Genomic DNA, 18,374 nt, shown 5'->3' with positions numbered 1-18,374 from the left:
AGACAGACTTACTCCTGCGTGGTTCTGTGGAAGATTGTTACAGTCATCACAACACTGAGAGGGCTTTTATTACACTAACCACTGTATTAAAAAAATGCAACTATCCACCAGTGCAGCTCAGTATTTTAATATTAACTGAAAATTCCTATAAAGGAGTTTTTAAAATAAGTACAACCTAAAAAGAGTCCAACCTTCCTGAAAAATTTTATATAAGGATGTGAAATCTTTAGTTGCATTAGTCAGGTAATCAATGAAGAGAATCAGCTGTGTTAGTTTCGAGTAGTTGACACCTTCCATTGAATCTGAGGTTGGCTTCTCACTCCCCTCCAATGATATATGACTGTTTCTGAATATCAGTCTTGAAGGTGATTTTCTTGTAGATCAACTAGAAGCAATATGAAAAAACATATTTCTTTTTGCAAAAAGTTCAAAGAAGTTAACATGTTAAAGCTTGAATGCCTTTGACCCACTATGCTTCCAAGAAATATTCTTGTACTATTTGTTGAAATATCTGATCCTTATTCAAGATTTCAATATTTATATTATTGCTTTTTCTTCTGCCATTTAATTTAAGATAAAGCTTATTCAATAAAACATCACAGGTTTACTTGGAAACATTCAGGTAATTTGGCAACTTTTATATTTGTTCTGTCATCATTCCCAGAGGTGTTGCCTGACATGAAGAGAAATGCACTCCAAGAGTTCTGTTGGCAGTGGTAACTCCATAGGTAGGAAGAAGAACTCTCATTACACATTTCTAGGACACCTCACCTCACACAGTTAAATACTGTGATAAAGATAAGTATCTAAAGTTGGGAAAGGTGAACTGCCCTCTGAAGTTACATTTCCCCACTGACTACTGAAAAAGCATGGCCAATTTAGAATAAACATACAGATTTTTCTGAAGCCAAAATTAGATCAATCCTATTCCGAAACACTCTAACACTTAGAGTGTTAGTAATACCCTTACATGTTGAAGCTTCCAAATGCCACGTGTTTCTATGGCAATTCTTAGATTAACTGGTCCTCCAGTAATGCATTAAAAACAAGAAAAAGTGATCATTCCCCTGTACTGCTGAGGCCACGCCTCGAGTGCTGTGTTCAGTTTTGGGCACCTCACTCCAAGGATACTGAGGTGCTGGAGCAAGTCCAGAGAAGCACAATGGAGCAGGTGAAGGGTCTAGACAGTAAGTCGTACACAGAGTGGCTGAGGGAGTTGAGGGTGTTTAGTCTGGAGAAGAGGAGGCTCAAGGGAAGCCTTAACACTCTCTACAACTACCTGAAAGGAGGTTGTAGAGAGGTGAGGGTTGGCCTTTTCTCATGGACAAGAGGACACAGTCTTAAGCTGCACAAGGGGAGGTTCAGGTTGGACATCACGAAGAATTTTTCCCCTGAATGGGAGTTTAAGCCTTGGAACAGGCTGCCCAGGGAGGTGGTAGAGTCACCATCCATGGAGGTGTTCAAGAAATGACTGACTGTGGCACTTAGAGTGGTGTGGTTTAATTGACATGGTGGGTGTTCGGTCCAAGGTTGGACTCTATGATCCCAAAAGTCTTTTCCAACCTTAATGATTCTATACACAACAGTCTCCCCTCTCAAGGCTTCCAGAAAATGGATAACAAGTTGATGCTCCTCAAAGGAAAACACATAGCCAGAGGCCAACCTCTTACACCACAGAGAAATAAAAATCTCTTTCAGCCCTCTTTTGTATTTCCTTTTTCACCTTGTCATAAACATGATTTATTAATTGATGATACTACTAGCTCCTCTATACTTACCACCATAAGTTAGGGCATCAGGACAAAGGAGTCAGGTATGAAACAGAAAGTGCAGAGGGGTCACAGAAAAAAGATAAAAAGTCAAAAATTTGCCATGTACACAAAGAGGATGGAAATATCATAGAGTGAAGAAAAATAGTATCTTTAAGGTTAATGTACAAGGTTGAAAGCGACTGAAAACGCCGGTATTTAAAATCCATTGAATTGAGGTGCTCCTATGAGAAACCAACACATTCAGAATATGGAAAGGAAAAATGACTCATGATGAATGAGAGAAGGGAGATAAAGGTCAGGTATGGGAGAGTCACCAAAACTTTCTCATAAAGCCAGAAGGAACGAGGAAAGTTACTAATGCTGTGGTGGTACAAGGCAAAGTATCAGACCTTAATTCCATAAAATCCTGAAATCCCAGGAAAAAGAAGTCAGATTCAGAGGGAAGCAAGGCAGCATCTGGAAATAACTTCAGATACAGAGGCTGCATACGTGGGGTCTTGGCAAAACCAAGTATACAAAAAGGAGGTTAAAAAGGAAGGCAGTGGGTTAACTATAGCGATCTAGAAGTTGCAGTGGTGCTTAGAACTGAAATGATCCAATACAGCACAAACTTTGGGAACACATCAGAAGACAAATCGTAGAGCCTATGAGAAAATGCCACCACATAGCTGGAAAATACCAATAAAAACACTACATACATCAATTAAAGAAAACAGAAAGGCCAGTGTTGAGTGCCAAAGGTGACAGACAGATTAAGACGGATAAAATAAGAATTACACTTCAGATTTAACCACGAACAAGCCACCTGTGACCTTACAGCAGTTCAATGAACTCAATCATCAGAAAGAAGGCTGGAGACCAGTGAAAGCACGGATGGACAGAAAGTCAAGACAGTACAAAAATATATCATTAAATATTCTGAAAGGACTGAAGACAGGATGCAGGCCTGCAGTGAAAGGGCAATATATGCTGTGAAGAACATGTTTCAAATTAAATTTCTGAAGTGTTTACTTTCAATTAAGAGAAACTGGAACAGCTTAAATGAAACAGAAGTGGAACTTAAACAGGGAGTTAGGAACAGTGGCAAGTGTGATTGAGGCAATGGGAAAGGATGGTGATATTAAACAGCAGAAAGTATAAAGGAGACCTCTAAATCACAAAGAGATGAAAAAGATTGCCATAAAGTGTTACAGCTATTCTTAAGCCAATATATTTGATGCACAACTAAGACAGTTCTTTAACATCTTCACTTTAACATCTTCCTGTGATATTTAAAGGAAGCACTGAATTTCCAAAAAGCATTGCTTTAAATTCCTGAAGGAGAAATTTTAATATAACTCACTTTTACCTTTTTATCCTTACCATCTGGAAACATTTACAGTTGCTAAAAACTCCTGCTATCAGGAACAAAAAAACCACACACACAAAAACCCAGGCTTCATACAGCCTCCTCCATACCAGGAAGTCAAAGCAAATTGGGAAGGATTTGCTACTAGCACTTAACCTTCACCTTACAGAGTTTATTTTTAGGATTGAGTGGCAAGCTGTAACTCCAGAATGAAAGAATAAGGGAAAAAACCAGACTGAGCCACAGTTCTCTGTTTCAGATATACTGGTTTTATTCTGAATTGTTAAAGTGTAAGCAAAAAAAAAAAGTTAAAAGCAAAACTTTATCACTCCTTTCTTGTGCCAGCCCTTCATCTTATATTTTTAATGTTTTAAGAATTAAAAGCTCCCTGGAACAGGAAGACTTTATAAAAGTCTAAAGCAACACATTTGCAGTACCTACTAACATTTAGTCACTGGCAGGATGACACTACTGTCTCTGTTCTGCTCAGAGTGAAACACACAAGTTCACAGTGAAATGACACATTGCAGAGATGCTGTGTGTGAGCTACTGACAGTCCAACATTCATTTATCGATAGAGCTGAGAAAGAACCAGGCCCTGCTATCCCATCCCACAGCTGCCAGCTCAGCTACACTTGTTCACATACGGCTCACGACATTTTCTTTTAGTTTTGCATTTATTTCCAGTTATTACAAACTCTGACATTCACCCCACACACACCCCTCCCTTCTACCCTATGACACTAACCCTGAGGCTGAAGAAAAGATAATCCTACCTAAAGACAAGAAATTCATGCAATGGCTTTGGATTCCTTTTTTCCCCCCCATCCTCTACCAATCAGTCAGTTTAAACAAACTTACGGAAATTAGTCCCAAAGCACTTTTTATCCAAGAGAAAGAAAGATAAAAACAAAATATTCAATTAAAAATACTAATTAAAATTATCATTAAAGCCATCACTGTATTTTAGCATCCAAAACAAAGTTATGATCCCCCCTGAAAGGGCAAAAAAAGAGGTTATATAGAGAAAAAGAAATTGAACTTTAAAAATTTAGGTTTCAGAAGCTAAATTGCTGTTGGTAACACTGAAGAAATATTATCAATCACTCTTTATTATTGTATTTAATCCAAACTATCTCCATGAAACTTGCAAATGAAGTTAATAGGTGGAGCCAGCCAGCCAGATCACAGAAGAGAAAACAAAAGTTTGGATTGCAGTTGTTTCTTGTTATTGCCCTCAAAAAAATAAAGTTTTGGCTTTAGCATCCTCCTCAACAGTTTTACATTGTGTGGCCAAGCTGTCAGTACAAAGGAACCACAAAGCCCAATATAACTTTAGAAAAACAAACATTGATTATTACAGCAAATAAGGTTAGCAAGAGCACTTGAAAGGCTCTCTGTTCATGGGGTGGTATTACCCTTGAAACTGTCTTTATACAGTTTAAAGAAATGGACTCATAACACAACACTGTTGTTTGATTCATAAACTCTCAGTGTCAGGGGCCATCCCCGTGTTCTGGGGCAGAACAGTGCCTGGCACAGGGTGTTCCAGTACATTACAAATACTATTAGCACCACTTATTACTCAACATACATCACCAACATATTCTTAAAAGGCTTCTGCCCCAGCAGGTTTCAGCTAAAAACATTGTTAACCCGCAATGCAAAGTTCAGGTCCAGGCTATTTCTATGCCCTTTGTTCCTTCTGAATCTTCTAATATTCACTACTGCAAAAATCTGTACTATTAGAAAACTCCTTTGCTGAAATCCCTTTCTTGACTCAGCCCAGGACTTTCTTCTCCTAAGAAGTGATTCTTTCAAGGAGAGCATAAAGGCTGCAATATGAACCCCAGCACGGGTGCATCTCAATGCCTCATTATTATGATTAAGTTTACATATGGACTATCCTCCATAGATAGCAAACTATTGTCACGCTAATAAAAAGGTCTGAGGAGTGATACACACCAGAGGTTGGATCTTTAGAAGCTCATCATGCAGCTTAAATTAATGGCAACTACAGGCACTCAGGTTCATACGAGGACAAGGCATTACACGATTTTCCCTGGGTGTTTGTCTCATTATCAGATCCTTCTCAGGTCTCTCAGCATCGCCCCAACTGCTGGATCGAGTTCCTGTCACAGCCCAAACCTTTCTCCGTGCCTGCTAATTGCCCTTTATCCAGGCAACGGGAACGCCTCGTGCTTCCAAGTGAAGAAACACCACACGCTTGGTGGCATACACACAACTATTAAAACACAACCGTACTTCAGGGTGATGAAGGAATCACTTGTGGGAAGAGAAGGTTGTGAGATAAGGAAATTCAAGCCTGTCCCAGTGATTAAATAAGATACCAAAGATACCAAACGCGCAGCACATGAACATCACACCCAGCTATGACCGAATGCCGTGACAAGCCAGGAGCAGGTCTAGGAACAGCACTGGCCCACAAACAAAATAAAGTCTTCCAACGTGGCGTTTTTGCTGTCAACACCTTCCTCTGAGAGCCACGTCAAAGCCCAAAACCCCAGGAAGCACCACCTGCCATCGCAGCGCTCCTGGCACACCTCTTTATGGGGGGGTTCACAGCCCCTTCAGGGGCGATGCTGGGGGGCTCTGCCTGCGCTGCCAGGAGGAACCCGGGGGACCCACTCAGCCCTGAGGGGAGGCTTTCGCCCTAACTAGGGAACGTCATCCTCTGCCACAGGGTTGGGGAGACCCTCGCTGTCCGGGACTGCGGAGCAGCAATGAGAGGCGCGGGGCGTCCTTCGGGATGAGCAGCTAAAACACAGGATAAAGGGTGCTTTTGCCCCACGTCCCTACCGTAACAGCACACTGAGGACAAAAGGGAAAAGCGACTTCCCCCTCCCACAAGCAAAAACAGGAGGGAGGGACGAGCGCTCGCTCCCGCCCCAGCACCACCCCTCTGCCCTGAGGGCCGGGGGGAGCCCCAGGGCGCGACCCCTCCATCTTGTGCCCGACACCGACTTACCCGCCGGAAGCCTCCGCGCGTTCCTATTGGCTGGCGCCGCCACAGCCGCGTCACGTGGTCAGGGAAAGCCCCACCCCCTCCCTCCGCCTTTGCCGGAGACGAACCGTTGGCGGGGTGGTGTGCGCGTGTTGCCGGTGCGGCGCGTGCGCACGCGCCGGAGCACGCCGGTGCGGGGGGGGGAATAGGGGTCGCGCGCCTTCGCGCGTGCGCCGGCGACGGCGGTGTCGGAGCGGGCGCGGAGCGGCGGGAGGGGCTCGAAGCTGTTCCGGGCGCGCGGGAACGGGGGCGCGCGCAGGCGCCGGGCAGGGGCGGAGGGAGGGGGCGGAGGCGCCGCCGGTGCCGCCCCGCAGGAAGCGGAGCCGCCCGGGCCCCGCGCCGCGAGAGCGCGGGAGAGGCAGGCCGGCAGCGAGCAGCGTCGTTTCCCTCCCGCTGTCGCCGCCCCCGGGGACGCCGCTCCGTGAGGAACAACCGGCCGCGAGTCGGCAGGGGAGCAGCGCCCTCCCCTCCCTACATCCGCCCCGTCCTGCGAGGCGGGACGTGACCGCTCCCTCCCCCTCGTCCCCGGGCTCCGCCGCCGCCCGTCCCGAGGAGGGAGCCCGGCACTTGTTGCCGCGATGGTGCCCGGCCCGGCCGAGTAGGAGCGCCGATCCCGCCCGGGAGAGGAGCACCGAGCCCCGCGCCGGCCCCGCCGGGGCACCGCAGGGTGTTGTTTGCCCGCAGCGCCCGGCGGTGACGGCGCTTCCCGAGCGGCTCCAGGACTCAGGTCTGGGCGCGGGGGTCGCTCCCGGCAGCGCCGCCCGGCCCGGGAGGTCCCGGCGGGACCAGGGGGCAGCGCCGCCCGCCCCGTCCCCCGGCCGGAGCCAAAATGTCCTTCTTCAACTTTCGCAAGATCTTCAAGCTGGGCGGCGAGAAGAAGAAGAAACAATACGAGCACGTCAAGAGGGATTTGAACCCTGAGGAGTTCTGGGAAATCATCGGGGAGCTGGGAGATGGTGCTTTCGGTAAAGTGTTCAAGGTAAGGGCGGGCGGCGCGGGTCCCTGGTGTGGCTCATAGCTGGGAAATGACTCGGAGCAGTGGTGCTGCCTTTCAGCGCTGCCTCGGGCTCCCTGTCTGCCAGCCCCGGCACCTCGGGATACCTGCTGGGAGCGGCGAGTTCGGGACAACTTGGGGCGGAGAACGCCCGGTGCCCCCCCGGGAGCGGCGGAGGCAGAGCGGGGCATCCCGGCGCCGCTTGTCCACTGAGCCTCGCGAAACTAAAGATAGAAAAGACCTATTAGGTCATTGTCCCGCCTTCTGCTCCACCCTGCCAGCTGCTGAATCGCTCTTTTCCCCTGTATTTTGGGGGTTTTTTGGGACCCGTGCGCAGTATGGCCTCTAACCTTACTATATTTTCTTACGTGCATGTTTGGGATTTTTTTTCCTAAGTTTCTGTACGGAAGGAAGCCAATGAAGAGTAAAATTGAGTCCTGTGCCTCGTGCATAGTGTATAGAGCCAAGCTCTCGTCTCCGTATTGGGCATTCCCCCATCTTGCTCCATGTGGAGTTGAATTAAATAGTTGTGTTATCTTAACTTTCACTGTGTGGCAGAATTCCTGTGTTGGATCTCCTAACTTCTCTCCGTTGTTTACTCTTTAAATCTTTAAGTGTACTAATACAAGTAGTGTTTTGAAGGATGCTTACCTAGAATTTATCAAGCCAAGTGGAGTACAATGACATAGATACAACCCTACTAGTGTTTGACAAGACTGTACCTTTCAGGCAAATCTTCAACTAGTTTGCCTCCTTCTAAAAGGCCGTTAATGCTCGCCTTTGACTTAGGGATAGCATGGAAAAACATCATGGAGGGATAAGCATGACAGAATTGGGAACTGACATGAATTGAGACTCTGAAGCCGGTTCTTGAGACTAGGAAAAAATAGCATGAGAAAGAATAGCATTTACAGTGTTTCTGAGAGCTCATTTGGTCAAGAAATGTTTATATTTAGAGTACTGTATTTGAGAGTTTATGAGATCTGGATACTCGTGAAATGTGCTATTTTGGGTAGAAATTCTATTGTACTGTGGTGTCACCTGTTTGTAAATTGGAGCAGAAGTGCCACAGTCAGTTCAGAATGTTAGGTGGGGTCAGTTCACCCAAAGAATTCGTGTCAATGTTCTATTTTAGGAGCATCTGGTTTATTTAGATGTTGGTGTATTACATAGTCTGGATGGTGATTCTCATGTCACTTTGAAAGATTAGAGATTTTTTTTTAATTAAAATGACTGGGAATATGTCTGAAGTTACTCTGTAATAAAGCTTACTGGCTGTAAAAACGTAACGTCTCTAATGGCATTTGCAGAGTATTAAAGTTTCTCTTTGAGCTTCATAGTGGAGTTTTGATTCCCATTTTGTGAATATATGCCTCAGAGATACAATACTAAATGTGTTCTCCTCCTCCACGTGCATTTCCCCTCCTATCCTCAAACCTCTTCCTATGTTTATTTGTAGGCATGTCTGTATTAGCAACAGTAGTAGAGGAAGGTGTCTGAGCAAGGCAGCTGTAAATTTTGCATTTCAGTGTACTTTGTACACAAGCAGGAGAATGTTATTTCACGGCCAGAAATAAGACTCAAAGTGAAAAATCACATCCAAATGGAAAGCCGAGTTAACTGTTGAAACTGGGTTTTTCAAAATTAAACTCTATTTTAAAAATTGTAGTAGTCAGAATTGCACATGCGTTTACACGGGTAAAGTTGTTGAACGTAGCACTTGTGAAATTACCAGGTACTAGTATTCCTGGAAAAAAATTCCCTTTTAAAAAAGAAATCTCTTACTGCATGAGTTCAGCAGCATTCATTTTGTTTTCATCTGGTTTGAGAAGGAGGATTACACACAGATACTGATTGTACTTGTATTCCTACATCTGAGTGTGCTTGGCAAGCAACTGTAAAGCAAAGATGTGTTAGATTGTTCTTTCGTGGATATACGCATCAAATGAGAAACTGCAGGAATAGCCACTCAATTCCTTCTCAAATTTTGAATTCAAGACTATGAGCTGGAACAAAGTTCTCAAGTGAGTGAAGATTTTGTCTTTAGATAATGCGAGTGTGGGCGGTTGGGGTTTTTTGTTTGTTTTATTTGCAAAAAAATCCCCCACTATCCTAGTGTCAGTTACATTTGCCAAAACTACATTTGCCTTTGCTTAAGATCCTAGGATCTACGTGTGACAGGGTTTTGGCAGGTATTTGTTGAAAGGCAGTTGCCAGATAAATAAGCCTATGTATACTTTGGATTTCTAATAAAAAGTAGGTTAGATTGGTTACACGCTATGATTTCCTTTAGAGGAGTATTTGGTTTAGTTGTGTAACTGATCTTCTGGATAAAGTATCAAATATTTAAATAAAAGTTCAAAAGCAACTCTGAAATGATTGACAGTACTGGAAAGCCTCACTGATTAATTTATTTTGAATTTTAAAATCATTACTTAAAATGCTGTCTAGTGATAATTAGTTTTCTGTACAAAAGTCTTAAGGGTATTGAAAACTTGGGATTCATTCCCCTTCTTCCCAATCAACTACAAGGATCTTGCTTATTTTTTTAATACTTTAGCCAAATTGCTAGAAGAGCTTATTTCCTTTGAAGCTGTTTGTTCTAGCCTTCTAAGGCTTTTTGAGTTCTGTCAATTCATACATTTGTATTCACTAACTTCTAAGTAATGTTTAGAAATACTCTGTTTCAACTGCTGCTGCAAGTCTCTTGTGATCAGAGTAGCTCTGTAATTGCAGACTACTGATGGCAAAGGTTTATGACTGTATAGGACTTTTCATTCTGGCCCTTTTCAGCCTCTTCAAAGAGGCCACTTTAGACTGTTTTCTTTTTGCTCTTGGCTAATGAATAATGGTGTAGTTTTCTGTCCTTTTTCAATTTATAGACCCTTGCAGTACTTCAATGTCAGGTGATGGCCCTTGTAAAGAGATTTTCGAGATTGCTGATGGAATTTTTTCCAATCTTTTATTTGGCTTTCATGAATTATTTAGAATTGCTGAATGGATTGCTAGAGTTCTGACAGACACTGAAGAAGCGTAGTATTAGCATTGGAGTCTGATTTCAACTTTGAAGTTTGGCAGCTAGACACAAACTGCTATCTTAAAAAACCAAACCAAAAACCAAAAGATGTATCAGTTTGAAACGGCTCTTGATTTGATCAGGTTAAGTGTCCTCAAAAAACTTCTGTGATTGTAATGAGTTTGCTTTAGAAATTAGTTATTATATCATGTAGCTGTATTGTGTGTTATAGTTCCCTATTGTGTCCAATATCAGTTCTGTGCACGCTGTAAACATTGCCTTAAGGTAAATCACTGTAAGCGTTACCAACTCTGATCAGCTTTAAGCTGCTTTCTGAATTCTCAGAAGTTCATGTCCAGATGCTGTGAAAACACACCTTTAAAATGCCTGACTTGAACTGTGGCTCTTTCTTGCTAAAGTTCCTAATGGAGACGCTTTGTCATACAGATGCACACAATTAATGAAAATGCAAATATCTTCCTAAGTAAACCTTCTGAATTAAATAAAGGGCTGGAACTATATTTCAGTAACATTTGCCAGCCTTTTTGGTAGTAAGGACATGGTACACTGATGTAGAGCACATTTTCCCAATGTTTAGTTGCTGTCGTCTCTAGAGGATACTCCTCCAAGAAATTAACAGCCTTTTGGCCATCATTATGATTATTATGAATACCATCTCTACAAATATATTAATTTTAAATCTTCTATGGGAACAGAGGTAGAATATATGTGGCAGTATACCATATGTATTACAAGGGGTGTATATGTTTATATGTTATGTGTATATATATTTTAATAGAAAGTGACAAATTAGAGAATCCTTCAGACTTGTCGGGTTTTGAGTTTCATTCATGCTTCTTTGTTTGAATTGGAATATTCTGCCCATTTATATTATCTCATTTATTACCTCGAATCTAAAATGTTGGAAGCATTGTGTATATAATATTCTCATAGGAATTTGGAAAATTAAATATTTGTATTTCATATGAAGCTACTAAGACAAATTTTCCAACTCTGAGCAACAAACTGGTGCTTGGTTAAAAAATCTGTTCTGTTTTCTCTTTAGGTTCAGAGAAGAAATGTTGTGGATGCTGATAACCATAATCATGGTGAACAGCATTACCCTAATGCATTATCTGTTGAAAATTATAACTACATTAAGCATTCATATATATTTATATTGGCAGTAGTGGCCAATACAAACTCATCTCTGGCTGGTGACAGTGGACTTCTGATACACTGTTTCTTAAAGTCCAGTAAACTAATGATGGTGCTTCATTTAGGTTAAGCATTTTTATCTATATTTGAAACGATCTTATCTGTAATGTACCTAGATAACTTTACAGGGTAGCTTATTTTTGCCTTAATGTCTTCTGCAGAAGGTAGAAACACGTAGAATTTTAAAGTAGTGATTTAATAAGACTGTACCAATTATATAATTTAATGATTATATGTTCTTAACTCCTTTTAATGTTAAAATGTGAACTGACTTAGAAGTACTGTGGCTACTTAGAAGTACTTTTTTGTGTATCACTAACATCACAGCTTATTTTCTAATCATAGAAAATGCATTAATTAGTCTGACCTGAAAACAAAATAAGGACAGAGCAGGGAGAATTTATACTTCCTACTTTCTCTGGCCTTACAGTACATTGTTCTGAATTCCTGCAGTTGGATATTGCAACTTGAAGTTACCTGACTGATAGTAATATATCATGGTACTTCCTAGGCTGAATAGCTTTTACATTTGTAACTTAAAGATTCACAGAAATAGATTTTGACCACTTACTTAATATCTAAGCTTGGAGCACAGGTAGACTGGTTTTTTTCTACTCTTTATCTTTTGACTTGTGTGCTGTCATTAGTTCCACTAATTCTTCAGAAGAATTTGTTAGAGATGTTGGAGCTTGGCAAACATTCCTTTGTAAATGATACAGTTCCCAGTGAAAGATGTTGCTTGAGTTTGTCTGAAGTCCTGTATGTTTGGTACTAGTTGGAATATAAATTCATATTTGAAAATTGCCAGCCAAATACTATGTTTCATGAACTGGAAGTTTCATGTGTGACTCTATGATCCTAGACCTAGAAAGAAACAGAAAGTGAGAATGTCCTAAGTTGAATTTGAATACATAAGAATGAATCAATAATGCAGAACTATTGGCAGTTTTCATTAAAATTGTTTGCTATACTAAATATGTTTTCTTGTAATCTATTTTTCATTCATAATTGACTATATAAGTTGACCTCTCATTAAACTGGAGCAGTTGCCCTCAGGAGATCTGAATTAATAATATTCTCTTAAGTGCCATGTTGCTTTGTTTAGCCAGAGAGGCATTAGTAGATAGAGGAGATATGACAGTCGATTTACTCTCAAGAGAATAATGTATAAGGTGATAATATTAAATTTTAAATATTTAGTCCACGTAAAATGAACTAAAACTTTACCTAAAGTTTGCTAAGAACAGCGAGCTTTGTAACAGTAGCCTGCATACTTTAGGGCTGCTGTGTATTGTCTAGGTGAAAAAAGATGCATGACAGTTCATAGAAGACAAACGATTTTAATCTTGCTGGTCAGCTTGGTAAATTGCTCTACAATGTTATCTTTATTTTCGCACTCTTGCAGTTTTAGCCTGATTAGAAGATACCAGATAAGGAAAAGGCAGTATCACTGTTTTAAACCCTGGGAAATGTGTCAAGGATAAAGCTTTGCAGAGCTCTTTACACCTATTGTCACACCAGCTATGTTTTCTGAGGAAACTGTAGTGCAAGAAAGTCACCTGTAAACTGTAAACAGAGATAAATTTCTTTATTAAAATGGCTACTTGTAGAAGGCAGTATCTCCTTTCCCTTTTGTCTGTAACAAGGAAATATTGGAAAGAAGAATAACACATATGTCTCAACTTTTTGGACATATTTACATCACTTGGCTGAAAATCAGCATTACAATACTTAACTTATGAGTAATGTATTGTCTGCTGCATTTGGAATTAAAACTGCAGACAAGTTTGTGGAGGATAAATATAGAATGCTTGTGATCAGTCCTTGTCATCTTTTCCAAGGTGTGAACATAGTTACATAAATTGTTTAAATCTCTAGGTAAATAGGAAATCATTATTTGATTTTATTTATATTTATGAAAGTTCCCTTTTGGTTTTTTCATGTCATCTGATGTATCATATTTTTTATTTGGACTGTGCTTTCTTGTCTGGAGAGTAAAAATTTGGATTTCAGGCATAAGCTAAATGTGACTGTTTAGTGTCAAATAGATGTCAGAGTGAAGCTTCTTTAAGCTGTTTTAACTTGGTGGAATAATTCTTCATATCTGAAGTCACATGCAGTCTATTTAATTAAATAATTCTGATATAGGAGCTAACAAAAAATCTCAAGGCACTATTTTGTTTTGTTGTTGTTTTGTGGGTTCTGTTGTTTTGTTTGGGGTTTTTTTTTAAGGTTTTGAAGGCAATGTGGTTAAACCTTTTGAGTTTAATCTTTGGCAGGAAAGTAGTCCTACAGTACTACGATCCTCCAAGTAGTAATACATGCTGTTGTTGCAGAGCAGTAGTTCAAAATTTTCTTTTGGTGGAGACTCAAATTCCAGTTTTGACCACGCCATAAACAATATTGAAGAAATAATTTGTTGGGTTTGTATTTGCAAATGCCACAATCCCAATCCCTAGTTGGGTATTTTTCTTTTTTTTTCTTTATGCCTTTTGTTTAAATTGAATGCAGTTATGAATTCCGTGTTTCATGGGCCATGACCCACGTTTTGAGAATCTCGTAAGACTGTAAACATCATTCTCCTTCAATGACAGTTGTGTCTGTGCAAAAGAGGAGCCTGTAATTAAATCCTCTGATTTGAGATCTTAAATACATTCCTCAAGACCCTGGTGGCTGAAGTGTCACTTATAAATATTTTTTCGGTCTTTGTTTCTTTGTGCTCCCCCAATAACATTTAATTATATTCAAATTATACACAGAGTTGACATTCATAGTGTCTCACCTCTTTTGCCTATTGTCTTATTTTACAGTAGCAGCCACATTACTCAAATACAATGCTTGTGCTATCTTTTCTTTTGATACTGTTTGGATTGTTCCAGTTTTCCATGTTTAGTGATGGAAAAGCCATGAAATTGACAGTTAGAAAGCAGAGCAGACTGAATTAATGGCTCAGAAAGCAGATTGAATTAATAGTACAGATTCAAAAAAAAAGATGTTCTATAATTTTTCTCCACAACCGTATAAAATACATATTTTCACCCCCTCTAATTCATTTTTAATGACTTTATAACATGATTACAGTATGGAATGCTTGAAAGAAATTTGAACTGTCAGATATGTCTCAAATATGTTATGTTGGAACACATTTTTTCCACTCACAAATAGGAAAGAATTTTTTTAGAGAGAAAGAAGACCCAGTACTTGCGGAATATGTTTGTACAATGTCAGGCAATAAAAATTGGCTAAGTTATATTCAATAAAAGCTAGTAGGCTACCTCAAACTACTCTGTAATGGAATTCATACTTCCAAAAAAATTAAGGCTTTACTGTAAATGTTAATTTTCCACTGACATTTCAAATTTTCTGTTGAATATGCTCCATATTCATGATACAAGCCAACCAAAATACTGCAGCAGAAGATTTACCTACAGCAAAAAATAACCACAACAAAACAGTAATGTAAGATTCTTTGTATATTTAATTCACCTACTTAAACTACTGTATTTGATTTTTAGGAAGACATAAAGCTTCTTAAAGGAGTTCTAAATGTATGTAAAAGCAAGTAACAATATTAAAGTTATAGATTTTCCTTGAGTATTTTTACTCTTTTGGATTAAGACTGGTTTTTCAGTATTCTGTGGGATTGCATGTGTATATATAGAGAGGTTAATGTAAAGCAGCTAAACATGAAGGGTGATTTGGAGTCTAAGAAAAAGACACAGAGCATTTCCCCTTTACGTTGCTATGTTTATATTTTTGAGCCATTTTCTATTTAGGTAATTACCTGTAACCTAGAGCGAGAAATTGCTCATGCATAGCTTCATGCTGGAATCAAGTTCCACACAAAATGTAGCTTTAAGAATGTTCTGATTACCTGAATAGTGCTATTCTATGATACGATTTTTAAATTTTACTGAATTTTCTATGGAGAAGAATATGAAGAAGTGAAAAATAGCCAAATCAATTTATTCATTAGCGTTTAAAATGTGCTAAATCTGTCCTTACTATGGAGGACTAAATGACTGTTACCATAAAGTGTCAGTCTTGAAAATTAGTTTCTTGGTTGTTTCAGAAAATCTGGAACTCAAGGAGGCCATGATGAGTAAATAAACTTTATTATTTTCAGAAAGAATTGTTCTGAGGTTGCATTAATACAGTTCTTCAAAATGAGTGGGTGAACAGAGTGAAGTTTTTGGGGGGAACCATTGCTCTAGAACTGAAGTTGTGTCTACATCAGAATTGGTTTACTTGGTATGGAAGCAGTGGTGATTCCCCGTCCTAAGGCAGAATCATATTTTAATCCATCTAACTTCATAATGAGCTGGAAAATGACTGTCCCTTTACTTTCTTCATATCTTTGTTAATAACATTTCAGATCTGAGATTTTTTTGTTTAAGGAGGACTTTAAGGAACTGGCTTTTTTTTCTCTAGAAATGTTTAATCATAGCCATGATTCAGAAACAGTGTTCTGAGGGAAGTTACTGTAACTTTGTTAATGATAACGTAATAACTTGGCAAGACTTTTTGTGTTGGGTTTTATTCTTTCTTTATCCTGTAGGTAATGGTTCTCCAGAAACAGATTTATACTGTAAACCCAAAGCTTTTCTCTAACACACGTCTACATTTCACTTTATGGAAGATGACTTTTCACTTGTATTTCTAAGCAATATTTTACCAAGAAAAGAGATAATACTTTTGTAATCAAAAGGCAGTGAAACCTTAATGGAGAAATGTTAATTGACTGCTTCAGCAAAAATTAGAATGTTGCAGTAAACTCTCTTCTCTTTTACAGCCATTGTCTCAATCAGGATTTATTCAATTCATGTGCTGCCTTTTTTAATTTTGTAAAGCTCAGTCATGTTCCTGCCCCACCTTCAGCTTTTCCTGTTTTAATTGAGGAGGTCCAACCTTTTTAGTCTGCTTTTTATAAGACAACTGCTTGACCCTTTAATAATTTTAATTGGCCCTCTCATTCTCTTACTTGCTCAGCTTCTGTGGATGCACAAATCTTCCAGTTCACTATTCAGGCAGACTGTTCTGTTTTTCATTGCTGGATAGTCTTGGGTCAGAACCATGGGTCTGTGCAGCTCCATTACACTGTGAACTGTGATCATCACTGGGAAATGTGGTCAGAAGGGTTTGTACAGGGATTATCCTCAAAACAAATCGTCCTAATAATGTGGTGAAATGGGTACTCTGAGTTAAGCCAAGCTTTTTTACTCTTTCACCCTTTCCAACTAGTTTTGGATAGTAGTGGAGATGTACTAACTTAGTTTATGAGTAACCTGTCTGCTATTTTTCCTCTCTCCACGGTGGCAAGTCTGAAAGCTTTAAAAACCCTGCTTAAACAAGAGTAGTGTCAAGTGTTTCCTACTGACTGGTATAGCTGGTGTACCTGAAAATGTCAGCTTCGCTTTTGGCTGTAGCAGGAATTTTAAGCTGTGTCTTGGTAGCAAACATAGATGTTCTGATCACCTTAATAATCCAATAAGTTGTCAATTTTGCCTGTTACCCTTAAATAAAAACAAACTAAAAGCCCATACCTGCCCCTAGTGTTTAAAAGTGGAATATAAAAATGAACTAGTATACTGACTTGTTACGTCTCCTGTTTCAATGTTTATTGATACTGTTTTGGGACCTCACCTTTGAGCCAGTGCAATATGAAGAAGGTTCTTTTGAATCTCTGAAAAGCACTAAACCAGTATGGAACTGTGATAATAAGTGAAAGTCAACAACGCATCTTCTCAAAGTGGTGCATTTTAACAACTTTAGTAAGTACAGAAGTGGCTTTGGAATGATGAGTGTTGGGGTCTTTACCGTGACTGTTTTCCACAACAGTTTCTGAAGATGTGAGTCAATGCAGCGAAAATTCTGGCAGTGTACTCTCATTCCCACCTCCTTCCTTGTGACAAGCTTGGTTCTTGCCAACCTCATGTTGATCTGGTTCAAGGAACTAAGCCACACAAAAGCTGATTGTACATGTAATCTTCTTGGCTACCCAGACCAGCTCACGAGAGGGCCAGACAAGCAACACTGCTAATGTAGGGGAAAATTGATGGGACAGTGTCAGCATTGGCTTAAATAGCAATAAAAAGGAAGCACCAGGGTGACGTGTCAGTATTCTGAGGTTGTTAAGGTATGTCAGGTGAATGGTTTTTCTCAGGACAAAATAAAAAATCCAATTACTCCTGTTCCATGAGCCACTTGCTGTTAGCAAATGGTTGTTTTGCTAAATGCTGCTGGTGGTGTTATCAGGCAGTAGTTCTGTCCCTCTGCATCACTGACATCCGTGCTAGGATAACTGTGTTATGTAGACATATTTTTAACTGGAAATTTACTAAAAGCCTCTGTTCCCAATTTTATTTCAGGTGGTGATTCTCTTTTCTACTTTGAGTGTGCTACATAACTGCCAGAAAAGAATGAAAATTTTATAGGACTTCTTATTTGGCACTAAATCTGCCTTCTATGAGGAAAGTACAGAAACCGAATTGAATTTCAGAGTGAGCAGAGTATTTTGAAGCAAGAAATGGTTTTGATAATTTTCCAGAAGGAATGGAATTCTGCATTCCCTCTCACTGTACAAATACACAACAAAAGATAGTCCTCTGCTTCAAAAAGCCTTCAACCTAATAATAAATCAAAAAAAAATAAACTTGAGAAAGGGAGGAGTAGAAGAAAGAGATGAAGTAGTTTTCTCTTGATGAGAACCTCCCCTTCAGAGCCATGCAACATCACTTCTTGGGTACATGGGCAAAATAAACCTTTCATAATTCCATTCAAAGTAACATTTCCACACTGTTGGGAGGCAAGAACAGAACTTCCTCCTGAACATCTTGTGTATTTAACTGCTTAATGTTATCATGACACTTAACAGTTCTGTCAGGGGAAGAACAATGTTCTAATGTTGCATGAAAATCTTTTAGTGATAGAAGCTCACAAGTTCATTGGTTGCAAATAACTGAGTAAAGCAACTGTTTTTCCTTTGCATATTTTGTGCATCA

At 40.0% G+C, this 18,374-nt stretch overlaps 2 protein-coding genes across 4 annotated transcripts in view; one reads left to right on the top strand and one right to left on the bottom strand.

The window, feature by feature from the left end:
- The window catches only part of OBFC1 (oligonucleotide/oligosaccharide binding fold containing 1), a 43,832-nt gene extending 37,619 nt beyond the window's left edge, over positions 1-6,213 (bottom strand). Inside the window, exon 1 of one of the 2 annotated variants that reach the window (XM_017839260.1) lies at positions 6,110-6,213. The gene's annotated coding sequence lies outside the window, so the exon portion shown is untranslated. The other variant, XM_017839267.1, reaches the window with a different exon arrangement.
- Positions 6,214-6,942: 729 nt separating this feature from the next.
- Positions 6,943-18,374, top strand: part of SLK (STE20 like kinase) — a 47,233-nt gene continuing 35,801 nt past the window's right edge. Inside the window, exon 1 of one of the 2 annotated variants that reach the window (XM_017840311.1) lies at positions 6,943-7,124. In XM_017840311.1, coding sequence (XP_017695800.1) covers positions 6,975-7,124 — 150 coding nt within the window. In that variant the 5' untranslated portion in view covers positions 6,943-6,974. The remainder of the gene's footprint in view (positions 7,125-18,374) is intronic. The other variant, XM_017840304.1, reaches the window with a different exon arrangement.

Source organism: Lepidothrix coronata, unplaced genomic scaffold (assembly GCF_001604755.1).
Source record: "Lepidothrix coronata isolate B3197 unplaced genomic scaffold, Lepidothrix_coronata-1.0 Scaffold8, whole genome shotgun sequence".
In the NCBI taxonomy this organism is placed as follows: domain Eukaryota; kingdom Metazoa; phylum Chordata; class Aves; order Passeriformes; family Pipridae; genus Lepidothrix; species Lepidothrix coronata.
Note: the sequence above shows the minus strand (reverse complement) of the source record. Positions and strands in the feature narration are given on the sequence as shown.